Below are 25,855 nucleotides of genomic sequence, written 5' to 3' on the forward strand. Positions count from 1 at the left end.
TTTGTGGAGGTGGATGAGCTTCCTATTGCTAATTAGAAAATACACATACTGCCTTCCTGCCAATTAAAGCTTGGGTTAAAAGAAATCAGATATTTTAAGAAAGATAAATCCTTTAAGATAATCCTATTCTGTTTAAAAATTAAAATTGAAATGTGCTTATACTACGAATTAATAACATTGGAAACCTGTTGTCTTATTCAAGGATGTGCGGAGATCTGTAGACCTATTTTTACATAGACACAAATGTCAGTATTCAAGATATTTTAAATACATTTATTTTGGGGAGCTAATCCCTTGAATTCCATGTTTAAAGACAAAAAACTTTTATTCTTTAAAAAAAACTTCCCATAATAAGTTTACACCATCAGATCTTTTTTTCATATTTGTAATTAATTTTAGATCTTGCAGATAAAAATCTCCAAATGTTTGCAAGATTTTGCAGCATTCAAGCAAATAAGTAAATAAATAAAATTTCACCAAATGGAATCAAAACCTGTTACTATCATGGGTGAAGATAAATGAAAATAATAAATGTAGAATCTTTTTTGAGGGATACTTGGTGGTTGAGTGTCTGCCTTTGGCTCAAGTCGTGATCCCAGGGTCCTCTGCCTGTGTCACTGTCTCTCTCTGTGTGTCTGTCATGAATAAAAAAATAAAATCTTTAAAAAATGAAAAACTTTTTTTTGAAGTTAATAAATCAATAATAGGAGTTACTTAGTGTTTGCTAATGCCTTAAAGAAATTACTCACATACAGACACACATACACACACTAATTGGTTTTCTTTCTGTGTTAATAAAGAAAAACAAATAGGTGTTTAAATACTAATAGTTGAATATCAGCATTATGCTTCTATTGCTTATTCATAAACAAAAACAGAACTACAATTTTTATGGTTCTCCATTCCCTTCTGTTTAGGGGGTATTAAGTTATTGATAAGTAGACAGCATGAGAGAAAGTCCCTGGGCAAAAATTAGGCAACTTAATAGTGGCTCAGTCTTATAAGAATTTGCCAGATTTACAAACAATTCTTCATTTAGATTTGAATCTGCACTTGAGCCATTTTACACCTCTCCATGGATTTTGCTTTTAACACTTGAAACCAGTTTATTGCGTCCTGAGGAGGAAGGTTATGCGCTGCAGACCTTAGTTTGAGACCTGTCCTTTTGGGTTGAGCGCACTGCCATTTGTCACTGGGACCCGTAAGTAATAAAGGACGTGAAATCAACCTGTCAAAATAACCAACTGCCAAATCTTAAAAGTGTCAATTCCAAGAGAGAACATCCCTCGTGGGCTCCTTAAAAGTGTGCTGGACAAAGGCCTTCCCTGCACCTTCTGAGGATTATCCCAAATTTCGAATCACGTGTGTGAAATCATATAAGAGACCTTATTTGGACAGATACTTCACAAGTTTCTGTTAATGGAATAAAGGCAGTTCTGTTAGGTACCTTAAATTTTAATGCTCTTTAAAAAATTATTGTATTATTTATTTATTTATCTATTAATTAATTAATTTATTTATTTATTTTACCTGCATTGACTTTGTCCTGTTAGAGCCAACTAACAATATTAATTTCTTATGTCAAGGAAAATCCCTGTCCTATGTAAGGACCTCAAGTTTTTCCTGTACAGTGATGCACCTTGACGGTGTATTTTTTTTTTTTTTTTTTTTAATCAAGATGTTAGGAGGAAAGGAGCTTTTCTGTCCCCTTGTCCATGGGTGGCAGTAGATGTCTCTCCTCCTGGAGGTGGGCTGGGATTGGAATAGTTTTTTTTTTTTTCCCCTTCTTTAGGAGCATAATAGTCAAATTGTCGTATTTCAAAGCTTTGGCTGGTGGTGTAAATTAAGTCTAGTAATGAAAAAGTTAGCATGAGGCAGCCTTCATGCATTTGTCTTCAAGCATATCATGCCAATCTCAAGTTGGGACTTGTTCCAGCCGGTCTTACTTAACATTCTGAAAGGGAAGTAGTACACGTTTAGTCACGAAAAAAGTGTAATGCTTTGATGAAAAGAGCAGCTGAAAAACAGGCCGTAACTTTATTATTGTTCAAATCACTGAAAGGTTAACCTGCATAATTTTTTTTTTCTGCTGATTTTTATAGCAAGTCTCCCATTTCATAAAAGCCACAGGAGACTTTATAACAATAATTATCTTGCTGCTTCATTGGAAGATCCTATTAAATGCAGGGAAGCTCTTTTAATAACATTGTTTTAGCCATTACAAACCCCAAATTTATTTTGAATACAAAACAATGTCCTGGGATATGAGTTTGTATTTCTTGACCACTACAATGTTGAAAAATTTTTTTTTCATTTTTTACTAGAAATGATTTTTTCTTCTAATATTATTTTTAAAGATGCAAAACCTATAGGCAAATTGAAATAACAGTGCAACTAAATTTCATCTGAATTTACATACTGTTAACATTTTTCACATATCCCTCCCCTAACCGTCCCCTCCCAGTATTTTGGGGGGACCTATTTGAAGTTGTAGTCATTGTGAGAAATGCCTTGCCCATAACTGCTTCAGCATGTATTTCCTAAAAACAAGGATATTCTCTGACCTAGTCACAATACTGTTATCAGTCAAGATTAATTGTTGAAGGAATAATCTTTTTATTTTTTTATTATTTATTTATATATTTTGCAATAATATTTTTAAATATTCTGTCCGTCTTAAAATTTTGCTGTTTCCCAATAATACTCTTTTGATTTTTTTGATGTAGCATTCAGTCACTGATCACACACTGCATTTGGTTTTACTGTCTTTGTAGACTCTTTTTCTTTAGAACAATCTCTTTCCTTTCTTACTTTTTAAAAAAGTCCCCTGGGCTTTTGAAAATGGATTTACTCTGTATTTGCTAGGATCTATTGTGTAGGATATGTAGTAGGGGGTGCCTCTACATGTTTTCTAAGCACTTTGGACATATTAGCCTGAAGTCTATATTAGAGTTTGGGATTTTGAAGTCAAATAGGGATATCTATAATCTTGTTTTGGCCATAGATCTGATTCATGGATCATGATTCACAAAGTCAGTAGATTCAGACTCCTTTTTTTGGGATGCTAGATGACTTACTCAACTTTTCTTGGTTTTCACTGTTCTATGAAAGGAGGATTCTGTTTTGATTATAGAATTTTATTTCATTTTTTTGAAGATTTTATTTATTTATTCATGAGAGACACGGAGAGAGAGACAGAGACAGAGACACAGGCAGAGGTCTCCTCGCAGGGAGCCCGATGTGGGACTGGATCCTGGGTATCCAGGATCACACCCTGGGCTGAACGTGGTGTTAAACCGCTGAGCCACCTGGGCTGCCCTGGTTGTAGAATTTTAGATGAGAATTCCAGTAAGCTTGTTGATTTTTCAAAATATAGTCTTAAAGATACAGAAAGACTCAAGGACAGAATGTGTTTCTAAGATCTTGGAATAAAAAGTATGTATCGTTATTGATAAGTCTTCCTAAGTCCTAGAAAGAATCCTTTACCCTAAGCCTAGCTTTTTAGTGAGACTTTGACGGATACCTTACTGAGGCTTGTCTTGCCTTCTAGTTCTTTTTCCTTGCATATGATTATGCAAGGAAGGGCCTGCTATAAATAAAGGGCCTTATAAAGGGCCTGCTAGTCCTTTGTAATATCCAAACTCACCATAAAACAAAGACAAGTAGAAATCTGATAGCTCAAGGTGATCTGTCTTGAATGCCCATGTCTTTTGCATGGAGCCAGAACACGCAACAAGGATTGTAGTAAAATCTTCATCAGATCTTACTGTCCTGTCTTCAGTACACCAAAGTCACTCAAATTGTGGCTCACATCCAGTAGCTTGAGAATTTGTGCCGAGTGTAATTATTACAAACCCTTTAATGTTCCCTTGCTGAGATTGGTATCTTTAGGTCCCTATGCTTGAATTACTGTGTTTAATCTGTCATTTGAAATGATTTGTATCTATTTGGTCTGCTTTAAATAAAGCACTAAACCTTTTTCTGGTATGAGAACTTCATGTGTAATGGTTGATTAGAGGGAAGGGATGGTTTGGAGATTGAGTCTGGAGATATGCCTGCATATGACTCTTGACCTCAGATTGATACTCTCCCTTGTGCTGTGCTACTTAATCCGTGTCCTCACTTTGGGAATTTTGCCTGAGGCAGTGTCAGGCCATGACAAGAGCCTGGTAACTGTGGGGTCATAGAGACTCCAACATGGATGGATTTCCGCTCCTCCGATTCACAGCTCTCTCCCCCCACCCCCCATCTTTGGAAAAATCATTAATAGAGCTGAATCTGTTTCTTCTTCTGGAAAATACGCTTGGGGATGGCTACCTTTTAATATTGTAAAGGTTAAAATAACATACCAGAAAGTTCCTGCAGTGTTTAGAACTGGTCGGTACTTAGAGAACAGTAGCTTCTCTCTCTGTCTCTCTTTTGCGCCCTTTCTCCCAAAGTCTGAGGGAATAAGTGAATGAATGGGGTGTCTGAATGTAAATTTGTAATGGTTAGGAATTGGAAACATCCCTCAGCTTAGAAGTCAGAGCAAGGCCATGATGTTTTAGTTGCCTTTAGAAAGCTTCTAGTTTTCCTTCCATGATGAACGCATGATTACTTGAATTACTTTTATGTTCTTTCTTGACAGTTCTCCTTTCTGAAAAGGAGGAAATTAGACTAGCTTATTCTAATCTGTCTGACATGGTGGGAACGTGTAAGAGCTGAGTGCAGGATATGTAGGGGGAGAAGAGAGTTGGTCTCAGCAGGCTGACTGCCTTCGGGTTAATGCTTCATTTACTTGTAGTTCAGGCATTTTTGATGGCAGGAAATTTCAGTTACAGAGTTAAATAGAGTAAAAAAGGACAAAAAAAGTGTTGCGTGATATAGTGTCTATATGATATAAATTTAATGCCCAAATCCAGTATTCTTAAAAATACTATAGAAATATTCAGATTTGCATTAGGTAGCATTGCTCAAGTCAAGGTGGGTACCCTGAGTACAGTCACATTCAAGCATCTCGTGTTCAAGCTGACCTTTTAAAACAAAGGTAGACATTTTAATTACTCGAGATGCTAACATTTGTTAATTTAAGTTTTATTACAGAATTGGCAAAAATTCACATGCTGAGTGAGGTATGGACTTTTTTTTTTTTTTTTTAAGTTGATTGAGTGTCTGGCTCTTGGTTTCCATGCACATCATAATCTCAGGGTCCTGGGATTGAGCCCCGTGTGGAGCATACCCCACCCCCTGCCATCAGTCTCCACACCCAGGAGAGAGTCTGCCTCAGGATTCTTTCCCTCTCTCCTTTCTCCTCCCCACTATTTGCTTACACACTCCTTTAAAAAAACAAAACAAAAAAAACCCCCAAAACCAAACTAGTTTACCTGGTTTCTCTAAGTCTTAAACTCAATTTCCTTTCTCTTCTGTATTCTTTTTTTTTTTTTTTTCTTTTATGACTTTCTCTCTGTTCTCCACTCCCTTCCCTACCCTCTACCTTTTCCCTACAAATACTCTATACTGGAATGGGGGTAGTATCCCGGAATGGGGGTGGGGGTGGGCTAGGTATCAGAAACCCAGGCAGTGTTAACGTCTGAAATGTTGGCGTACCCATTTTCTGGCTTAAGCTGGATTTTCTTGGTCTTGTGGTTATTCTCACCATGTGTTTGCACTTATGCTCTGTTTGCTGTTTCACATGGAGCGTATTCACTCTGCAAGGTATAGGAAGGGGCTGCTCTATCTTCTGTTCTTAGAATCCCTTGGATAAAGCTGAGGTAACATTAACAGCTGTTGTTTTTTTCTCCTTCGGACTCTTGTAAACTGACTTGTCCTGTATTGAAAGGGGAGACTTGCTCACAGCCTCTCACTTCCCATTACAAATTGGGTTCTATCCCCACCTTCTCCTCAGTGTTACCACCGAATTCATACTTGTAGATTCAACACATTTGACCTTTCTACAGTGTTGAATTTTGTTGACTATTACTTCCTCTTTAGTTCCTGGTATACCAAGTCTCCTGTTGCTCCTTTTAATTCAGCCCCTACCTTACGCCCTTAAGCTCCCCTTTCCAGCCATCTCTTCTAATCTGTCCTGTCCATGACACAGGTGACATGGCCTCTGTGGTGCTCAGCTCATTCCTTCTTCTCTTGTCTCAGAAAAGATTATCCCTTAGCCATCTAATCTAGCCCTGTCTTCAGAGCCTTTGATGCATATTTTGTCTCCACTGGCTAGATTTATTGACCCAAATCTCTGAGACTTTAAATTCATCATACCCAGAATTTGCTTCTTGGCCTTCCTTTATGATCCAGCACACCACTTAGTCAAACAATCTTCAGAGCAATAAATCTCCTTTGGAAGGGGGTAGGATGGGGATTATGGACCCCTCTGAAAATACATTTTGCATATTAATTACATACAACATAATTTTACAAATCATCCCCTTGTCTCCAGGGCTCTTGGACTCAAAACCTCTTTCTCTGAATATGTCTATAAAGTCCATGTTAGTTTTTTTGGCCCTTGGCTCTTGCCTGCCTATATAGAGAACTTCTCTAATTAATCTCCTATCCTCAGTGGCTCTTTCTTCCATCCATAATCATAATCATCATATTACTGACAAATTGATTTTCCTAAAGTACAAGCCAAGACCATGTAATTCTTCATTTCAGAAACCTTCCATGGCTCATGGAGAAGCCTATACAGTCCACACAGCATCCAAGAGTTCTGCTGTAGGGTCCCATCCTCCATTCCCAGGCTCATCTTCTCCATTCACGCGCCCCAGCCTCTGGCCCCCGTGGCTCCTTGTGCTCCAGCCTTAGCTCTGTCCCCACTCCTAGCCGAGCCTTTTTCTTTTTTTTTTAAATATTTTTTTTTTCAATTTTTATTTATTTATGATAGTCACAGAGAGAGAGAGAGAGGCAGAGACATAGGCCGAGGGAGAAGCAGGCTCCATGCACCGGGAGCCCGATGTGGGATTCGATCCCGGGTCTCCAGGATCGCGCCCTGGGCCAAAGGCAGGCGCCAAACCGCTGCGCCACCCAGGGATCCCGCCGAGCCTTTTTCTAAACTGCTTATGGCCTGGCAGCGTCTCCTTTTGCATACTGTGGCCTTCTTCCAGGTCCAGCTCCCGTTGTCCTCGCCTGCACGCCCATCCTCATTTTCTCCATTTGGAGTTAGCTACCTTTTCCTCTCAGTTTTTTATGGTGAGTTCGTTATGTCTCGCGTACTGTTTCCACAATTGGATTCGTTGTGGGATGCGTGCCTCACCATTGTGCGCTTCCGGGGAGGCGGAGGGCCCTGCGTCGAAGGCCTGACTCCCCCAGGGAACCTGGGAGCCCACTCATTGGGATCGTCTTCTCTCACAAAATCTCGAGTGCTGCAGGGACTCTTAGCGACTCTTGGGGTCTAACTATTCAAACCCCTGAGATTGCAGACTCGTTTGTGTTGAGACCTCTCCCTTCCTCTTCAGGAGCCACTTCCTTGCTATCTTCACCACCGGGTATGATGTCAACCCTTGAGGAAATTGTCCTGATGGTGTAGCAGAGCCATTGAGGCATTGGGCCTGAGGCCACCTGCCTGGGTTTTAGCCCCAGCCCTTCCCAGCTTGCTGGCACGTCCTGCACACCATGGCAAAGGTATCTTTCTGCTTGTGTCTCAGTTTTCTTTTTACGTTGCCCTCAACAGGAAGCTCTGTGGTATCTATTCTCATAAGGTTGAAGTGAGAAATAGAAAGGTGATAGTCCTTGAAGAGCACACAGCATGGCACCTGGCACATAGCAAGCGTCCAGTAATGACTGCTTGCTGCCTCTCTGAGGTCCTGGAAGGTTCTCATTCACTTTGAGGTCAGAGCTAATTACCTGGCAGCACCTGGGCTAGTTAAGGCCCACACATGCATGTTTTGTTTTTGTGGAGTTAGGGAGTGTGGAGGTGGCTACGGAAGTTTTGAAAAGAGCAGGAAATAAAGGAGACTGGATTTATGATTTCCCTTGAGAACATTAGAATATCTGAGGTTGTAAATAATAGTGGTGAAGAATATGGGCTCAGAAGCTAGTCTGAGTTACAGCCCTAGACCTGCTGTGTATATGCTGTGTGATCTCCATGCAAGTTGCTTAAGTTCTCCATTTCTCAACATCTTTATCTCTAAGATGGAGATCACAATAGCACTTCATTGGCTTCCTGGGATTAAGTGGAACAATCTATTGAAAGCTCTTGGTACACTTGCCTAATATTTAGTGACTAGTAAGTACTGCGTGCTGCTTTGGACGTCATCCACTTCTGCTGTTGCTACTAGCCAGCAACCTTGGGCCCTTAATCCCCCCTGTGCAAACAGTTGGCACAGAGTAGTAGAAACCCTGTAAGTTGGGCATGAACTTTCCAGGTAGCCACGTCCTCACCATTGTCTGTCACCTTACATCTGCCCTGTTCCCTGAGTAACAATTTTGTCTGTCTCCTGTTGATAGATTCCACTCCTGTGCATTCATGTCCAAGAAAGCTGTCCTGGGAACCAATCTTTAAGTCCATACAAACCTCAGGGAACATTTATTACAGTAGTTCTTAATGTGTGGTCCAGAACCATAGCATCAGTATCCTCTGGCAACCTGTTCTCAGGCCTCACCCCGGACCTCCTGAATCAGAAACTCTGGGAGTGGGCCTAGCAATCTGTGTCGTAGCCGTGTCATAAGAATCCCTCTGGCTTATCCTGATACCTGCTACAGTTTGATGACTACTGATTTAACACGTGTTCTATAGTTGTATTGCTTACATCCAGTAAAAATAGTTATATTTAACTTTTTACAAAAACCCTTATTTGTGTTGTGAGCTCACACAGATTATATTAAAGCTAACTCCACCCCCCCTTTTGCTCTCTTGTTTCTATCATTAATGGCGATGCTCTAGTATCTCATTCTAGAAGTCTTGTAGGATTTAGGATTGGTGATTGCTATTTGAATTTGGGAAAAGAATTTGGGAAATTCTTTTCAAATAGCTGCGCTGCACTCTGTAAATGTGATTTTAAGGTTCTCTAATATGCCCACTCTCTAAATTCTTCATAGATTATTTCACTCTGCACATCACGTACTGGGCCTTTGACTATAATGTTACTATAATAGAATTAAATGTTTGTATTTAGGGAGGGCATAATTTTTGAAATTTTATCTTGAAAGATCTTTTTTGTTTGTTTTTACAGATTTTATTTATTGGAGTAAGAAAGGGTACTCGCAGGGGGAGGGGCAGAAGGAGAAGGAGAAGCAGACTCCTCGCTAAGGAGGGAGCCCGACATGGGGCTTGATTCCAGGACCCTGAGATTATGACCTGAGAGCTGAAGGCAGATACTTACTGACTAAGCCACCCAGGTGCCCCTTGAAGGATTTTTTAAAAAAATTGTATTATTGGGACCCCTGGGTGGCTCAGTGGTTGAGCATCTGCCTTCGGCCCAGGGCGTGATCTCTGTGTCTCATGAATAAATAAATAAAATTTTTAAAAAAAATTGTATTATCAAGATGTAGTTACTTACAGTACAGTATTAGAGTCTACATTGCCGTATTTAAAGGCGATGTGGATTTAGTGACATCTCTAATGGTTACCATGATTTCATTCCTTCAGAAAACAAAAATCAGACGTTGAGTGTTTTCTTTTTTTTTTTAATTTTTATTTATTTATGATAGTCACACAGAGAGAGAGGGAGAGAGAGAGAGAGAGGCAGAGACACAGGCAGAGGGAGAAGCAGGCTCCATGCACCGGGAGCCCGACGTGGGATTCGATCCAAGGTCTCCAGGATCGCGCCCTGAGCCAAAGGCAGGCGCTAAACCGCTGCACCACCCAGGGATCCCCATTGAGTGTTTTCTAGAAGAGTTTTGGACAGTATAATATGCTGCAGTTACAAATTTTACTTAATTAACTAAAACCAACAGCACACAGCTAGAGCATTTTGTATCTATGGCTTTAAAACTGAAATGTTGATAGACATTAGCCCCAAAGCTGTACATGTACTGTTTAGTAATCCTGCTTTCTTCATGTTCATTTAGTAGCAAACCCAAGAATACCCCCACTTCCCAGGCTCCTGTGTACATATTATAGGAAGTCAGCCAAAAAGAGCTTGAGTTTTTCATAAATTTATCTCATCTGTTGAAAATAAAAATATCAGTGAGAATTGGCTTCCCCTTTGCTTTTCTAGTATGTAAAAATAAAACCAGTCTGGATTATTTTACCAAATATTTATTGATTGCACAACAAGACAATCTCTGCTCTCAAAAATATACATAAATTATCAAAAGTGTAGATACATGTGTGGGCAAGTAATTACAAAGCAATGTAAATACAGTAATTGAGGGGTGGCGACAGACTGATGAGGGGGTGATGGGGCTTGACATGGTGGTGGGAGATCGGCCAGTTGAGATTTCATAGACCAAGTGATGGCACCTTAGGGTTTCATGGATGGGTAAGAGTTTTGCTCGTGGGTCAGGGGGAAATTAATGTGTGCAGTGAGTGGCACCGGAGCACAAAGGAGCAAGGCATGTTCTGACAGTTACAAATGTACTTAAGAGTGGAACGTTCCAGGAATGGAAGAGCAGTTAGGAGACAAGGCCAAAAAGGTGGGCAAGTTCCAGGGCCTTCAGGGCCTTTGAGAACGTAAGAAGCCTGGGGTTCACCTTATAGTGATCATGTTGCAGCCAGAGGCACATTTACCGATCATGACTATTACTTTCTACATTTTCTCTAGAAGATCTAAATCTGTGTCCACAATCCTAGAGAGCCACATTTTAGTTGTGTGTGTGTGTGTTTTTTTTTTTTTTTTGTTTGTTTTTTAAGCACAGAGGGATTCAGGAAGAAATGTGGAGGGAGCTAAGTACGCACAGGTTACCAGTCCTTTGCAGAATTTCCCTAGGATGGATGCTATTGATCTTGTGTCAGCAGTTCCCTCTCTAAATGTTCCAAGAATGACACAACAATGACATATTCTATTTCAAACATTTGCAATTGATGGTCTGCAGGGAGTAATGTGGGAGGTACCAAGAAAACATGACCTGTTTTCCATCCTTAAAAAATGTTCTCTTTCTTAAAGAATCCTCACCATCTTTTGGGAATGGGGTCAGGAAGATTGCAGACTAGCGAAGGGACGTCTGCCACGAGGGCCCCAGCACACACCCAAACAGTGGGAGAAGTAGTTATTTTCAGAGAGAACAGAGGTTGTGTTCTCGGAAGGCCTTGCTGAGGAGGTGGCACGTTCAACCACCATTAGAGTATTTGCCGGGTAGAGGGAGAATTCCAAAGATCAGTTCTGGGTTCTTGCCTTTAAATTGTACACACTTAAGACCTTTGCAAAGGACTACAGTGTGACATCTTACGTGGCTTAATAATGGTCTCATGCCTCGTATGGAGTACTGAAGTCATTTCAGTGGTCTTGAGTCTGGAAGAGGCTCTGTACAGGGAGAAACTCCTTCATCCAGGCTTTCTCAGGGTTTATGGCCTATTTCAACTCCTCAGATGCTTCATATCTCCATCCCTTTCAGCCATGAGCCTCAGCTTTCATATCAATGGATTTTTGAGATTTTTTGTTTTGCTTTTAAACAGCAAGTATTAACTGTTGTCGGACACGAAAGCGGTAGTGTTGTTTGAATTATGTATGTGAAAGAATGGGAAGAGGGTGTTTTGCAAGGGAGGGTCCTAGTAATTCACATTTATCTATAATGTTTTGCGAAATCTTAAGTGAATGTTCTCTAAAAGATGCCCTCTTGTGGCCACTTGCATTCAGCTGGATTCTCTGACTAATGCTTCATTCTGCTCGTAAATCAATCAGTCTATGTGACTGATTTATTCAAATCAGGGAATTCAAATTTATCATATAATCCTTTCTATAAACCAGGGGAATAAAATGGAAGAAAGCATTTGTCCCATCCATTTTTCTCTCATTGTTTAAACTTGATTTCCAAGCTTAATTATCTTTTGAAGTCTTAACCCTTCCATAGAAGGTACCCATGCTAAAATTCTCATCAACTTAGAGTCATATTGTCTGTCTGAATAGTATGATTTTCTTGGGATGATGCTGTGGTTATTCTCCCTCTCAGACACGGTAGCCTTTCTGTGAATTTTTTACATAAGAATATGTATATTAAGGGGTCCATGCAAATGTTAGTTGCTGCCAAAAAGAGAGTTGTTTCTTTGACTAGAAACAGTAGGTTTTGCAACCTGCATTCAGTCTTACTGTTGGTTTGACTGTGAGTATATGGAACTCTGGCAAAATGAAACGGAGCGAAACACACAAAGAATACAGCCACGACAACAAATACTTTACCTTCCAGCTTTGTGTTGTGTTTGCGGTCCTTACTTCTGGTCTTTCTATAAGAGTCGTATACCTTTTTTGCAATCACTACGTAAAACAGAAACATTAGAATGAAGACAGTCCAGAAAATGAACTGGCATATATAGTTCACCACTCCATGCCATTTCAGCCCCAGGGGACCCTTCAAGGAGGCACACTTTTTCACAGATGAGGGCGTCGCTTCCTTGTTGCTCAAGATGATGTTTGGCAGAGAGATGAGGAACAAAAGGAGCCAGACAAGGGCCGAGGCCATTTTTGCAAAAACCGGTTTTTGTACAAAAAATTTCCCAAAAGGCCTGATGATCTTGAGGAATCTGTCAAAGGCGATGAAGCCTAGCAGTATGATGCCCACGTACATGGTCTCGTAGAAGATGACAGCCGAGAAACGACACACGAAGGCTCTGAGTTGCCAGGGTCCAAGGTGGGAGTCAGAGAGGATTTTAAATGGAAGCATGAGCGTCATTACCAGGTCGGCCACCAAGGTGTTTTTGAGGTAGACAATGAAGGTGGAGGAGCTGGGGATGTGCAGGAACACCCACAGCGCCAGAGTGTTCAACAGGATGCCGGTGAAGAACACAACCGTGTAGACGGCCGGGAACACCAGCTGTGCTATCCGCGTGTCCCTGGGGCACCGCTCCGACCCGTTGACGCCCTTGACCCCCGTGGTGTTCATGGTGTCCAGTGTCAGCTGCTGCAAACACACACACACACACACACACACACACACACACACACACACGCAAGAAGTAGTTCATGATCGCAAAGGGCTGCTTTTAAAAACAGGCTTCAGGTGTGTAGTGTGTTAACCCCCCACATTCATTCATCACATTCAGTGAGCCAGCTGAAAAGGCACAGGTTGTTTGTAGCCTAAATTTTTCTTTCTAAATTTTTGGTACTTGTAACAGTACCATGATTTTTACACCCTTATGAAACCCAAATAGCAGGTTCTGTCTCTTTTATAAGTCCTACTTTTAACATGGTAGTGAAATAAGACCCATTTAAGAAGTAATACTTCACGTCAGGTTGCTGCACACTGTGTCATTCCTCATGCTCATAATCTATGGTTTCTAGAATATCTGCCTTAAAGCGTGGTCCCCTCCCCTCCCCCGTGAACATGGTCTATCTTTGATAAGCAAGCCCACTCGTAATAAAAGTTGAAATTCACCTTTGTTTGGGAGGATCCTGAGCTCAGTGTCTTCTGATTGAGGCAGTCCTTTAGTTTAGTCCACGGAGAGCCTGTGAAGCAAGTATTGTTCTGCTTTCTTATACTGAATTTCCTTCCTCATTTTCACGTGTGTAATGTGATCAATTAGAACATCTTCATATTCAAATCTTTGCAGATTTTCTAATAAGCCTCTTTTATTTCAAATTTAGGTGCTGTTAATCTGTGACTTGAATGAATTAGCTTAGTAGCAGTTATCTTTATATTTTCTCATCTGATAACTCATTGTGGCCGTTTATCTTTTCTGTATACACAGTCAATGAAATTTTTGAGTGCCTCTTGTGTATGATAATAGGTGGCAGAAAAATAAAGAAATTAGCCCCCAAATTACAACCACATAGGAGAGTAAGAGTGGACTCTAAAATCAGAGTTCCCATCTGCACCGTTGTATCCTGCTTTTTCCGGGAATTTGCGTTCAGAAGGATGATCTTTTTATTTTTCCATTCATCTTAGTCTTTAGGGGTCTCTATCTCAGGAAGATAGGCTGACATATTTTCTAAGAGTTAAGGGCTGTTAGACCCAGATTTGAGGGATTAGCATCCTAGATGCAACAATTATTGGGTGCTAGGTAGTAGACAAGTGATCTAATGGCTCTCTGCCTCAGTTTCCTCATCTGTGTAACGGATTTAAGGTCAGTACATTACATCATAGCATTATTGAGAACATAGAACGAGTGTCTAGAATAGTGCTGGGTATATATGGAGTGCGAAAACACATCTCGCCCCTTGCCACAGTGGTGAGTGAACTGCAGGTTTAAATGAGATAATTTCCCTCGTTAGAGACCATTTTGGAAGCCTCTCTGTATTTCATGTTGTACGCAAAGTGCCAAAGACTCAAGGAATTCCATCAGTCAGCTTTGGGCCCGAGCCTGTAAAAACGTGTCCTTTCAAACTCTTCAAGTTCGAGAGAGCGTAGTTGCCGCATTGTGTGAGGACAGCTGCCCGTGAATAGAGTCCTTTTCCCCGGGTAGGTAAAGGCAAAGAGGAAATTAGGAGACCTTGTGAGGGGAATGTGGAGTTCTCCGTGGTGAGTTTCACTTCATAGTTTTTATGGAACGTTTCACCACAGAGTCTGACCAGGCTGTGGGGTTAGGTTGATGGACGATCTTGGGATGGCTTGGTTCGGGACTTTGAGAAGAAAACTTTCATGTCCCACTGGATGTTTTCAAACATGAGGCAGTAGGATGCCTGACAATTTTACTGGAACTACCCGATATGGCACAGTTTTTAAAAGGAATATATATTTGACTCAGAATAAATTCTTTCTTGGAACTACAGATGCTGGATTTCATCAATGTGATGAAACAGAATTTAAACATCTTTTTGCTTGCTTCAGTAGAGGAAAAATACCAAACTATTTTTACCTTTCAAGGAGAAGTATTTGACCTACATAATCAAGTATGAATTTCCTGAAATCTCCAAAACCATTATCTCGATAGAGGTTTTGGAATAGTTTCAGTTCAAATAAGGAAATGCTGTACAAGATAATTTCATAACGTGAAAACTGGAAATCACTTTTTGGTCAACTTTCAAAATGTCCAAGTGTGGGAAACTTTCAAAAGAGGAACTGACTTACCGGTGCCCGTTTCTAAACTAATGGAAGTGTATTCTTTCAAATGTAGCAAGTTTCCAAATGTTTGGGCATACTGAATATCCAACAGGCCACACGTTCCTGTTTGTCCATATGCTTAACATGTATTATTGGCTTTCCTTTGGTTCATAGCAATGCTGATTCCGTGTGTTTGGGGGTAGTGGGAGGGAGAGTCTCTTGCCTTCGTTGGCATGCCTGAGAGCCTGCCTAGCAGAGCAAGCGGTTAGGAGCACTGTCTCGGGAGCCAGAGTGCCTGGCTTCCATTTCTTGTTGCAGCTCTTACTTTTCTTGTGACCTTGTGCAAGTTCTTTATGTTTTCTATGTCACTGTTGCCTCCGCCTTACAATGAAAATACGTATCAGTATCTGCTTTGTTGGGTTGTTAAGGAAATGAAATGACTGGAGCTTCACCACGTGCAGAGACTAATGCATGTCTCATGGTAGGTATTAGTATGTCCCTTGTTAAATGAAGTTAAAAGAAAAGTGGAATATCATGGGTACTTTTGGAGATAGCTCACAAAAGACAGGTGGGGGAAATGAAATGATGAAATAAAACATCCCAGGGATTAGGAGCTTGCCAGTTGGGAATAAATTGAATTTTAAATCCCATGTATAGTCACTTGATCTTAGCCAAAAGGGGCCGAGAAGCAATAAATCCTATATATAGTTAAAACCAATAAAGTCAATACAGCTAGTGATGATACTGCTCTAAGTGATAATATGATCTTATTTCTTTCTTAACAAAAATCCTCAGAGATCGATCCCATTTTACAGATAAGAAAGTTGAGGCACAGTAGTTATGCAGTTTGGCAAAATCGTGCACCCCAAGCCCACTTTAAACCCACACAGTCTGGTTCAGAGGCCGTACTCAGAGCGTGCCTCACGCTCCCAGCTGTCAGAAACCACAAATAGGGTGACCTGGAATTGTTTAGTAGATTCTAGAGTATTTGAGGTGGGTATTCCTGATTGATGAGTGAGAAGTAGCTATCAACTTTAAAGTTTAGTGGATTTGTGGAACTTCCTTTCCTTAAGACGAAGTATGTGATTGAAAACATAAATTGGTACCAAGTGGTATGATCCAGAGAGAATGAAAGGACATACACTGAATGCTCATGGATGTTAGAAGCCTGCCAAATGCCAGTAAATTATTTTTCCATTTGTAGTCTCTTTTGGGATTTTCCTTTGGATCAGTGTTAACAGTCTAAAGGTTCCTGTCGATGTGGCTAACCAGTACCATCTAAACAATATGAGGAAGTGTTTGTTTTCATTTGGAATGAAAGTCATAGTAGGAACTACAAAAAGAACCTTTTACTTCTCATCAGATCATACACAGGATGGTACTTTCTCAGATGATATGAAATTGGTTTTTTTTTTTTTTTTGAAATTGTTATAAAAATTCCACACGGGACTAACTGAAAGTGGAAAAAAATAAAATAAGTTTTGTTGTTTAACATTAAATGTAGAAGTATCTATAAATAGAACCGGTATTAGAAAATCTCTACATATAACTGGAAGGAGGCAATAAATTCATACTATTGCCTGAAACATATAAATATCTAGTTTCATCTTTTTATTATAAAAGGAAAGCAAGTTTGAAGAATTCGAATATAAGCATGTGTGTAGTAGAAAGTTAATCCCCCTCTTGCATATGCATACCAGTGTGTGCAAATATATATATATTTACATTTATTGCCATATCAGATTTTTGTTTCCTTTTCATGTTAGTCCATGAAGATATGCTAATTTTTTAAGAAAGTTATGCTATATAAAGTTATGCTATATAATTTTTAAAAGTTATGCTATATAAAGTTATCATAGTTTGGTTAAGCCATTACTGACTGGCATTTCAATTTTTTTTTCTTCCGAATTTTTCTCCATTAAAAACAGTACTATAGGACACATATATCCATCTATCTTTGTGTAGTTGTTTCAACATATTTGCAGAAAATTTCCTAGAAGTGGTATTGCTGGACCAAAGCTGTGCATCAGAATGTTGAATGGTATTTTCAAGTAGCTTTCCAGAACACTTGTACCAATTTACAGTCTCACAGAGTGGGAATCTTCCAACACTGTCATAAAAATCTTTTAGGGACACCTGGGTGGTTCAGTTAAGGGTCTGCTTTCTCCTTAGGTTATGATCCATGATCCCAGAATCCTGGGGTCCCATCAGGCTTCCCTGATCAGCATCTGCTTCTCCCTCTCCCTCTGCCCCTTGCCCTCTCTCCCTCCACTGCTTGTGCTCTCTCTCTATCTCAAATAAATAAAATCTATTAAAAAAATCTTTTAAAGCAATTCTAAACTTACAGGTGAAAAAAATCCATGTAATGTAAATGTATTTGCTTATTAGAGTATATATTTTTCATATTTTTATTGCCCATTTGTATTTCTCCTGGAAACTGATTTTTTTTACGTTCTTTTCCCATTAAAAACTAAAATCAGGCTGTTTCTCTTTATTTACTGACTTGTGTGTTTCTACATATTTAATTCCAACTGGTATCCGTGTAATCTGACTTCGGGTATTAGCATTCAGCAGTGATCACCTAGTGCAGACACCGGAATCTGTAGTTGTTTTCTGTACAAAGCTGCTGAAACAACTAGATGCATGAATAGAGGGTTCTTTTTATGTATATTTTCTCCTTGTTTTCAGAGTTCTAGTCCAGGGTTAGTCAGTCAATCTTCTTTTCTAAAGAGCCACTTAGTAAATATTTAGGTTTTGCTGCCATACAGTCTTCATCACAATACAACTACTCAACCCCGTTGTTGTAGCAAGAAACCAACCACGGATTAAAACTGGGTGGACGTGGCTGTGTTCTAATAAACCTACTATGGATCCGAAACTTGAATTTCATATGACTTTTATACAGCATGAAATTTTCTTCTAACGTTTTTTCCTGTTGATATTTGAAAATGTGAAAACCATTCTTAGGTTGCAGGCTATAAAAAACGGGGTGGACTAGGTTTGGCTTGTAGGCTATTGTTTGTCACACGTGCTTTAGACCGTTTCTATAAAAAGCCACTTTGAAAAACTGCCACTAACCTGCAGACTTAGGACTTGTTAGCTACTAAGACTATTGTAGACCTGAGTCTATGAAATTTGGCTTCACTTTCTTTTAAGTTATTATGAAATCTGAGATTTATTGTGTATATTAAATTTCCTAAACCTGGAAACGTGAGTACTCTGTGTAAATACTGGTGTCTCAATCTGTCTTGAATGGATTCAAGTTGATGTTTGATACAGGAGTGTATGCTGTCTCACATCGTTAAATAAGGAATTCCCAACCAATTGTGATTTAGGGCTTAATGTAAATTTTTCATATTATTTATAAAAGCAGGCAATTCCAGACACTTTACAGTTATTTTACAAAAACACTATAATACCATTAGTGTTTCTGGTTTTTTCTTTCTCTTGTGGAAATCATCCTCTCCATGGATTTAGTTTAACCCAAAGGGAAAGATTATTTGGGAAAGTCTTTGCCCACTCTGCAGTCTTCCAGCAGTTCATGTGGTCATGGCACTGTTGTGTCCGTTTTAACCAACTCTTTACCCCCTGACTCCGAACTGCTGAGGGTGGATCTGACCTTCATTTTTCCCATATGCTTTTTGGTTTGGGGGAGTATATAATTAAATTAAGGGTTCCCTGTTTCACTATTACCTTTATATAATTTTTTTTTGATGCTTGCACACAGACAAATACAGTATTTCAAACTATAGTGTCCTTTTGTTTCCACGTACTCCACTTGAGTAGGTGCCTTTGCTGTGAACACACATTTTTTTACAAGATTTTATTTATTTATTTATTCATGAGAGACAGAGAGAGAGAGAGAGAGGCAGAGAATGGTATTAGAATGTCATAAAAATAACTTTTAATAACTTTGTTGTTTTTGTTCTTTTTATTGGAAATGTATTCTTAAACCTCTTTTAAATGAAAAATTAAAAGGCAGAGGGAGAAGCAGGCTCCATGCAGGGAGCCCGATGGACTCGATCCTGGGCCTCTGGGATCTGAAGGTGGCGCTAAACCGCTGAGCCACTCAGGCTGCCCAACATACATTTTTGCTTCCTTCTTTCTTCTGAGTTTTGAGTGTGTCCATCGCTGTGTATGTTAAATCATTTTTGGTAGCGATTTTCAAAGTGCAGAGTAGCGGCTCAGCATTGCCTAGGGAAGTTGTGACAAATGTACTTTCTTGGGCCCCAACCTAGCTCCACTGAGTCAGAAGCTCTGGGTGCACCGTTAGCTATACTTTAATGAACCTTCCAACTTCAAGTGAAGATCAGGTTAGTTGATCTCTAGTATTCTTCCAACTCCACTCTCCTGTTCTTAAAGAATGTGCACGCTCATATATGAGATATTGGAGTACATTACATGAGTGCACATGGCAAGAATGTAGAATACGGATCTTTTTGGATGCATTTCTCTTTGTGCATCTCCACTAACATCCGGTGCTTGCGTGTAGCAGAGCCAGGGAAGTAAATGCAGCCACTTGACAATAGATATCATTCAGAAAGTTAAGTGAGTTCAACATTGCGCTGACATTTATCTCAGCAGATCTTCTGGAGGAGTTAGATAAAATTGATTAATGCTGAAGTTCAGTGAACTTCCTTATACTGCAACTCACCCTTTTTATTTCCTCTCTCATCATATTTTGATATTGGTATCCATGCCTTACATTTGAGAATCACCTCTGAGGATCATAAATAATTGAGATAAGTCAGTTTCCAAGTGTGTTATGTATTTTGTTCATATTAAAAATAGTATGGCTTGTGTAGAATCAGACATCATTTACTAATGAACTAATCATGATGTGTTAACACCATCTTCAACAGAGACTTTGTCCAATAAGGTGTCGTAAAACCATTTTGGCAGTTATCCTTTATTAATTGGGTTTGATGTTTGATGTAGGAGTATGTAAGAGGTGAGTTGTGGTATCTGATGTCTTTGAATAAAGAAATTCCAGCAAAGTGTGATTTAGAGTTTAATATACATTTTTTTTTGGTATTACACACAAATTACAAACCAATAATTACAAACATTTTAACCACTTTTCTGTTAATAGTTAAGCTTTGCAACCACATAATCACATTTGTTTTTCTTACTGAAGCAAATATTCATTAAAACCAAGTAGCACGTGTTTTTTAGAAGCTAGGTAATAAGGGTAAGTAGCAGTCATGGTATTGTACCATTAATAAAACTGTCTTCCCTAGCATTAAGGAGATATTCAGAGGTTTTTTTGGTATTAGAATGTCATAAAAATAACTTTTAATAACTTTGTTGTTTTTGTTCTTTATATTGGAAATGTATTCTTAAACCTCTTTTAAATGAAAAATTAAAAATTTCAGTCCAATTATCACTTCGATTTAAATTTCTTAGACTTTTGCTGATAATGAGAAGTTCATAGTTAATATTCTTTGTGTGTTCCATTTACATTTTTATAATGAGTATCCCAATAAAACCAGCATTTGGTTAGGGAGTGAGTAGGGTGTATGTAAGTTTAATTTTCAGTCAGAAGATTTTTATATGATTTATCAGTCTTCTTTAGTTGATTATAACTTGATAGCATTGTGTTCAATATCATATTTAAAAAAAATTATAATAGATATTGTATGGTCACCTATTTAGCCAGCATTTTACAAACCCTCGATTGTGTGTAGTTTGGCTTGTAACCATCATGATTAGATAGTTTGTTTTTCCTACATATCTACATGTTAGGTTTCTTCTTCTAGGTAGCTTTTAATACTGGAAAAGTAAATGAAAATTATTTCTGTTGTTTTCTGCTCCGTGTTTAGAGAGTCATTGTTAGTATTTGTACACAGTGCTTTCCTTTTGAATGTTCCAAACACTAATCAATTGAAATATTACCTTAGTTGGTTTACATTGGAGTCTCTTCACTTGGGTCACCACCATCCTGTTCTTTTTTCCTGTTTTCGTGGGATAGAGATGTTGCAGGATTCTGGCACTTTAGCATATTCATTAAGGAATTTTTGAAGGACTTGCAAAGGAAAAAGTAGATGAATGGATCCAGACATGCATTTAAAGAGGTTAACCAAAGTGTGCTCTCTTTAACATAAAATAGAGTGTTCTCAGCTGAGCAGTCAAAGACATCCCGGGTTTGGCTCAGGGTGTAGGGAATGCGTGCAAAATGGAAAGGAACAAAACAAATAAAAAATACAGCAATGATAATGAAAACTTTGATGTTTACCTTTTTCTTGGGGACTTTGCCTACGCCTCTTGTTCTCACATACGACCTGTAGAGTTCTTTTGTAATGAGTGTGTAACATACAATGACAATCAAAAAATTAATCCAGAAAATGACTTGACAGATGTAATTGACTATTTCATGCCAGACCAGACCAAACTCTGATTTGAGGAAAGAGCATTTCTTCACATTCTTGTCTCTCGGCCTCCTGTTGGTCAGAATCATGTTGGGCAAAGAGAGTAAGAACATGAATGCCCAGATTACAACGGAGAGAATTTTAGCCCCCAGGAGGTTGTTGGGGCTGGACGTCTTAAATGGCCTGGTGGTTTTCTGGTAGCGATCAATAGTTATCAGTCCTAGGAATGAAATGCTGATGTACATTGTGAAATAGAATACGACGGAGGTCACTTGACACACAAAGGTTCTCAGTGGTCCTGTTCCCAGCTTGGCATCACTGAGGATTTTGAACGGAAAAGTCAGAATCATGAGAAGATCAGAAATGACTGTGTTCTTAAGAAAAATAATAAAGTTGGATTTACTGCGGATTTGAAAGAAGATCCTCATTGCCAGGCTGTTTGTGATGAGTCCAACAAAAAACAGGACAGTGTAGAGGAGTGGGAAGAGGACCTGGGTGATTTTGTAATCTCTGGTACACAGACTGCCATTCCCAGCCACAGAGGTAAGGTTGTCCATGGCTTGTATTTCTTCTTTGCTACCTAGGGGAGGAGGATAAGGGATGGTTATTTGCAATCCCCCGACTGTCAATATTGCTCTTCATGTAACTTTTCTGGACCACCTTCTAAAAACTGAGGTTTCCAATCCCCGTTGTGACAGTAAGAACACAGAAAGTTGAATCTCAGAATACTTAATTGTGGCAAATAATCTATCTCCAGCAAATAAAATGGTCAGAAGTCCATTATATGAAGTTATAGATGCTTTGCATTTCTCACTTGCTAAATGTTTGCCCCTTTAAAGGATGTTTTTGAACTTAGGCAAATGCGCACAGCCTATAGAAATGGGAAGAGAAACATGTGGATTGTGCTTTATTCCTTTCCAGCTTCATTTCCATGCCATTTAGCTCTTTTGTTTCTTTTCACAGTCACTTTTCCTGCACTGTCACTATTCCTGGGCTTCATTTACTCTGATGCCATCAAAGTGTATTGAGGAGAAGTGACTGATAGTTGACTGTTAGAAATTTGTGTAAGATCTTGTGGGGAATATACTAAATAAATGCTAAACAGAAATAAAACTTTAGTTTATAATTGGAAGATATTTCTGCCTCTATATTGCTCATCCATTCAGAAATCAGCCTCAGACTCCATCTTTAGCTTCAAATATTCTAACCCACACATATCTCATTTTGACTTTGCACAATATATTGGAAGTTTTTACATACATTTTCTTGAATACCATTCAATTAAAAAAAAAAAAACCTGTGAACAAATTGAAGTGGGCATCACATGGTGTTCCTCAAAATAGCCAGGGCATACTTTCCAGGTATATAGAGTATATAGTGATACTATATATTGCTAAAATAAAATACCAAAGCCATGTCCTTGTCTGGTTCCTTAGGTGATTATACCACAACCGGTGGCTTTAAAAAGAAAACTAACACTTGACTTGAATACATTATCTGGCATCTAAGTTTTGAAATTTCAAATGTAATTTGTAATGTTTTTATTTCATCAAAGGCAAATGGAATTGATCCTGTATGAATATTATTCCTAAAAATAAGACATGGTAATGTTAAAAGCTTATATATCCAAATTTAAAAGAAGATCATTCCATGTGAAAGACGCATGACAAATAAAGATAACATTAAATTCCCACGTCATTTTTCACTAATCACTGAAAATAACAGATTCATGTTGTCACAATTACGACTTCAATTTCCAACATCTCCTTCCCAGTTTAACTTAAAAAAAAAAGTACTGATCAAAACCCAGTATTAAATTGAAATTAAGATGGTAGACTTTAAGCTTCTTTAGTACCGCTATTTATTCTTATTTGTGCATTCTCTGATAGTTTTGCAAATTATGCATTGAGAATGCTAATTTTGCACATACTGTATCTTATTTAATGAGTATTCTTTATATCAGGAGTATCACTTCTATCTGTCTATATTTAAGTCTCACTTTCCATTGGAAGTAAAATAACTAAGGTCACTTATATTTTCCATGCCTTGTGCATGTGTATTTAATGAAGCAGTTAATGGTTGTCTCTAACATCATCAATACAGGTTATATTTTAAGTTTTATTCCAAAGAAGTACATGCATTAAAATCAATTATTAAAGGTTTCCCATTCTAAGAAAAGTTGACAAACCTGTATACACCCATCATCACATGTAAACACATATATTTGTCAAATGCTTTTAGATATAAAGTTTACCTGGTTACTGTGTTGATTCAGGAGGATTTAAATGTATCCATTAAGTGGCATTTAATGATCCTGCAGAGTGTCATCTGGTATTTTCCTTTCAATGTCTTAGTTTAGTTGTTATAACTCTTTATGATGGAGTATCTGCTGAGCTTTCATCAGTAAATCTTGAGTGTTCTAGAGAGAAATAGAGAGAGGAAGAGAAGACTTCACAGTCAGAAATTACCTTCCAAAGCCCTAGACTCAAAGCTGTGCAGACACTGTATTTCTGTCTGGCCCTTTTTAGGACTTCTGCTTTTATTTCCCTGGGAAATGTGGGGCAGGGTGGGTAAGAATTCGTCTTTTAAGAAGCAATTTAAAATCTTGCTGCTTTTTGCTGAAGCCTGCCATAGAATTTGATGCTTTATAAGTTCTTTTGGTTATTTTCCATGCACATGATAAATCCATGTTGAGATGAAGCTTTTCGAAGTCTGCTTCCTGGAGAAGGTTGCAAGCTTGCTTTCTTAGATGATTATTTACCTGAAAACATACTGTGCTCAAGCTGGGTGATATATTGCCTTTTAACAAATAATTACATTAGATTATTTACCTGAAAACATACTGTGCTCAAGCTGGGTGATATATTGCCTTTTAACAAATAATTACATTAACTTGAAATGTGTGCTTGTTACGGATGCTAAATCTCTTGCTCTTTGTTTTTTTTCCTGGTTAATAATGTCATTATTTTAAATCTGTGTTTGATCAAGTCTTTGTACGTGAAACAGTTTCCTCTCATTATAAATTTTAAGATTCCAAAATTACATTAAAAAAGAAAAACAGTTGTATGCCTTGCCAGGCTTATTATATAAAGTGTCTTTCATGCTTTTCTTAAATAGAATTTAAATTTAAACAATATTTTTTGTAACCTTGCTTTTTGGTTTGGGGGGAGTATATCATTAAATTAAGGGATCCCTGTTTCACTATTTCCTCTCTCTCTCTCTATATATATATATTTTTTTTTGGGGGGGGGTGCACACATACAGTATTTCAAACTGTAGTGTCCTTTTGTTTCCAGTAGATCCACTTGAGTAGGTGCCTTTGCTGTGAACGTACATTTTTGGTTACTTCTTTCTTTTGAGTTTTGAGTGTGTCCATCGCTGCGTATGTTAAATCATTTTCGGTAGCAGTTTTCAAAGTGCAGAGCAGCGGCTCAGCATTGCCTAGGGAAGCTGTGACAAATGCACATTCTTGGGCCCCAACCTAGCTCCACTGAGTCAGAAGCTCAGGGTGCACCCATTAGAACCTTCCAACTTCAAGTGAAGCTCATGCACAAGTAATGTTTGATTTTGTGGATTTAAACTGACCTGAGAATTTTGTTGGCATTAAGAGTTTGTAATTAAGTTATAAATCTGAGTAATTGTCAGCCAGACATTTCCGTCACATAATGATTCTGATCTCATAGTCATCTAGAGGCTTGATATTAAAGTTTTTAAGATTTTATTGAGAGAGAGTCATAGTCATCTAGAGGTTTGATATTAAAGTTTTTAAGATTTTATTGAGAGACAGAGAGAGAAAGAGAGAGATGGGTGAGCAAGCAGGGGAGGGCCAGTGGGAGAGAAACTCTCAAACAGACTCCACGTGGAGCGTAAAGCCAGGCATTTGGGTTGATCTCATGACCTGAGCCAAAACCGAGTCAGTTGCTCAACTGACTTAGCCACCCAGGTGCCCTGGGAAAGTGGATATCCTTATAATTTTATTTGTTTTGAGATTCATTGCAGTTAACGAATTTTAATACTTGTTTGTTGGTTTAGGGGCACAAAATTATAATTCCGAAAAACACTTTCACACCTACGTTCACTGCAGAATAATAGTAGACAACATTTGACTTCTTACATTGTTGTGTATTATCTTATTTTTTGATGTCAGTCACTCTGTGAGAAGTGTTATATCATATTCTTTCCATTCTCCGTATGATGGAAACGGAACAGCAGAGCAGGGAAGCTAGAGACCGCATTCCAACCCATGATATCTGATCCCAGAGCCTGCATTTGTAACCCCTGTGTATCTAGGAATCCTCATCTCACTGTCTGCACCAGGCTCCCCTCGCTCCTTGAGGCCCAGGGGCGAAAGGTAAATGTCATGAATAGAGTGGTGGTACTGTTTTTTCAGAAAATAGAAATCATATTTCCCTATATAGCAAATTGCCAGC

The 25,855-nt window shown here is 38.7% G+C and overlaps 3 protein-coding genes across 12 annotated transcripts in view; 1 reads left to right on the top strand and 2 right to left on the bottom strand.

The window, feature by feature from the left end:
* Positions 1-25,855, top strand: part of MED12L (mediator complex subunit 12L) — a 323,628-nt gene that overhangs the window by 209,654 nt on the left and 88,119 nt on the right. The gene's annotated exons all lie outside the window — the stretch shown is intronic.
* Positions 10,168-13,542, bottom strand: P2RY13 (purinergic receptor P2Y13). Of its 2 annotated transcripts, none has more exons than XM_025436206.2 (2): positions 13,453-13,542; positions 10,168-12,975 (listed from the first exon to the last, which is right to left on the bottom strand). In XM_025436206.2, the coding sequence occupies exon 2, from the start codon at positions 12,958-12,960 to the stop codon at positions 11,959-11,961; it is 1,002 nt and encodes a 333-aa protein (XP_025291991.1). In that variant the 5' UTR covers positions 12,961-12,975; positions 13,453-13,542; the 3' UTR covers positions 10,168-11,958. The 2 variants fall into 2 exon arrangements, with proteins under 2 accessions (XP_025291991.1, XP_025291990.1); XM_025436205.2 differs by having other exon boundaries at positions 10,168-12,978; positions 13,453-13,539.
* The window catches only part of P2RY12 (purinergic receptor P2Y12), a 46,034-nt gene continuing 40,234 nt past the window's right edge, over positions 20,056-25,855 (bottom strand). For 2 of the 3 annotated variants that reach the window (XM_025436203.3, XM_025436204.3), the window contains 2 exons: positions 23,680-23,844; positions 20,056-22,005 (listed from right to left, as the gene is read on the bottom strand). In XM_025436203.3, the coding sequence (XP_025291988.1) occupies positions 20,963-21,982 (1,020 nt within the window). In that variant the 5' untranslated portion in view covers positions 21,983-22,005; positions 23,680-23,844 and the 3' untranslated portion in view covers positions 20,056-20,962. Of the gene's footprint in view, positions 22,006-23,679; positions 23,947-25,855 lie in introns of those variants that run through there. The other variant, XM_025436202.3, reaches the window with a different exon arrangement.

This window comes from Canis lupus, chromosome 23 (genome assembly GCF_003254725.2).
Source record: "Canis lupus dingo isolate Sandy chromosome 23, ASM325472v2, whole genome shotgun sequence".
In the NCBI taxonomy this organism is placed as follows: Eukaryota; Metazoa; Chordata; class Mammalia; order Carnivora; family Canidae; genus Canis; species Canis lupus.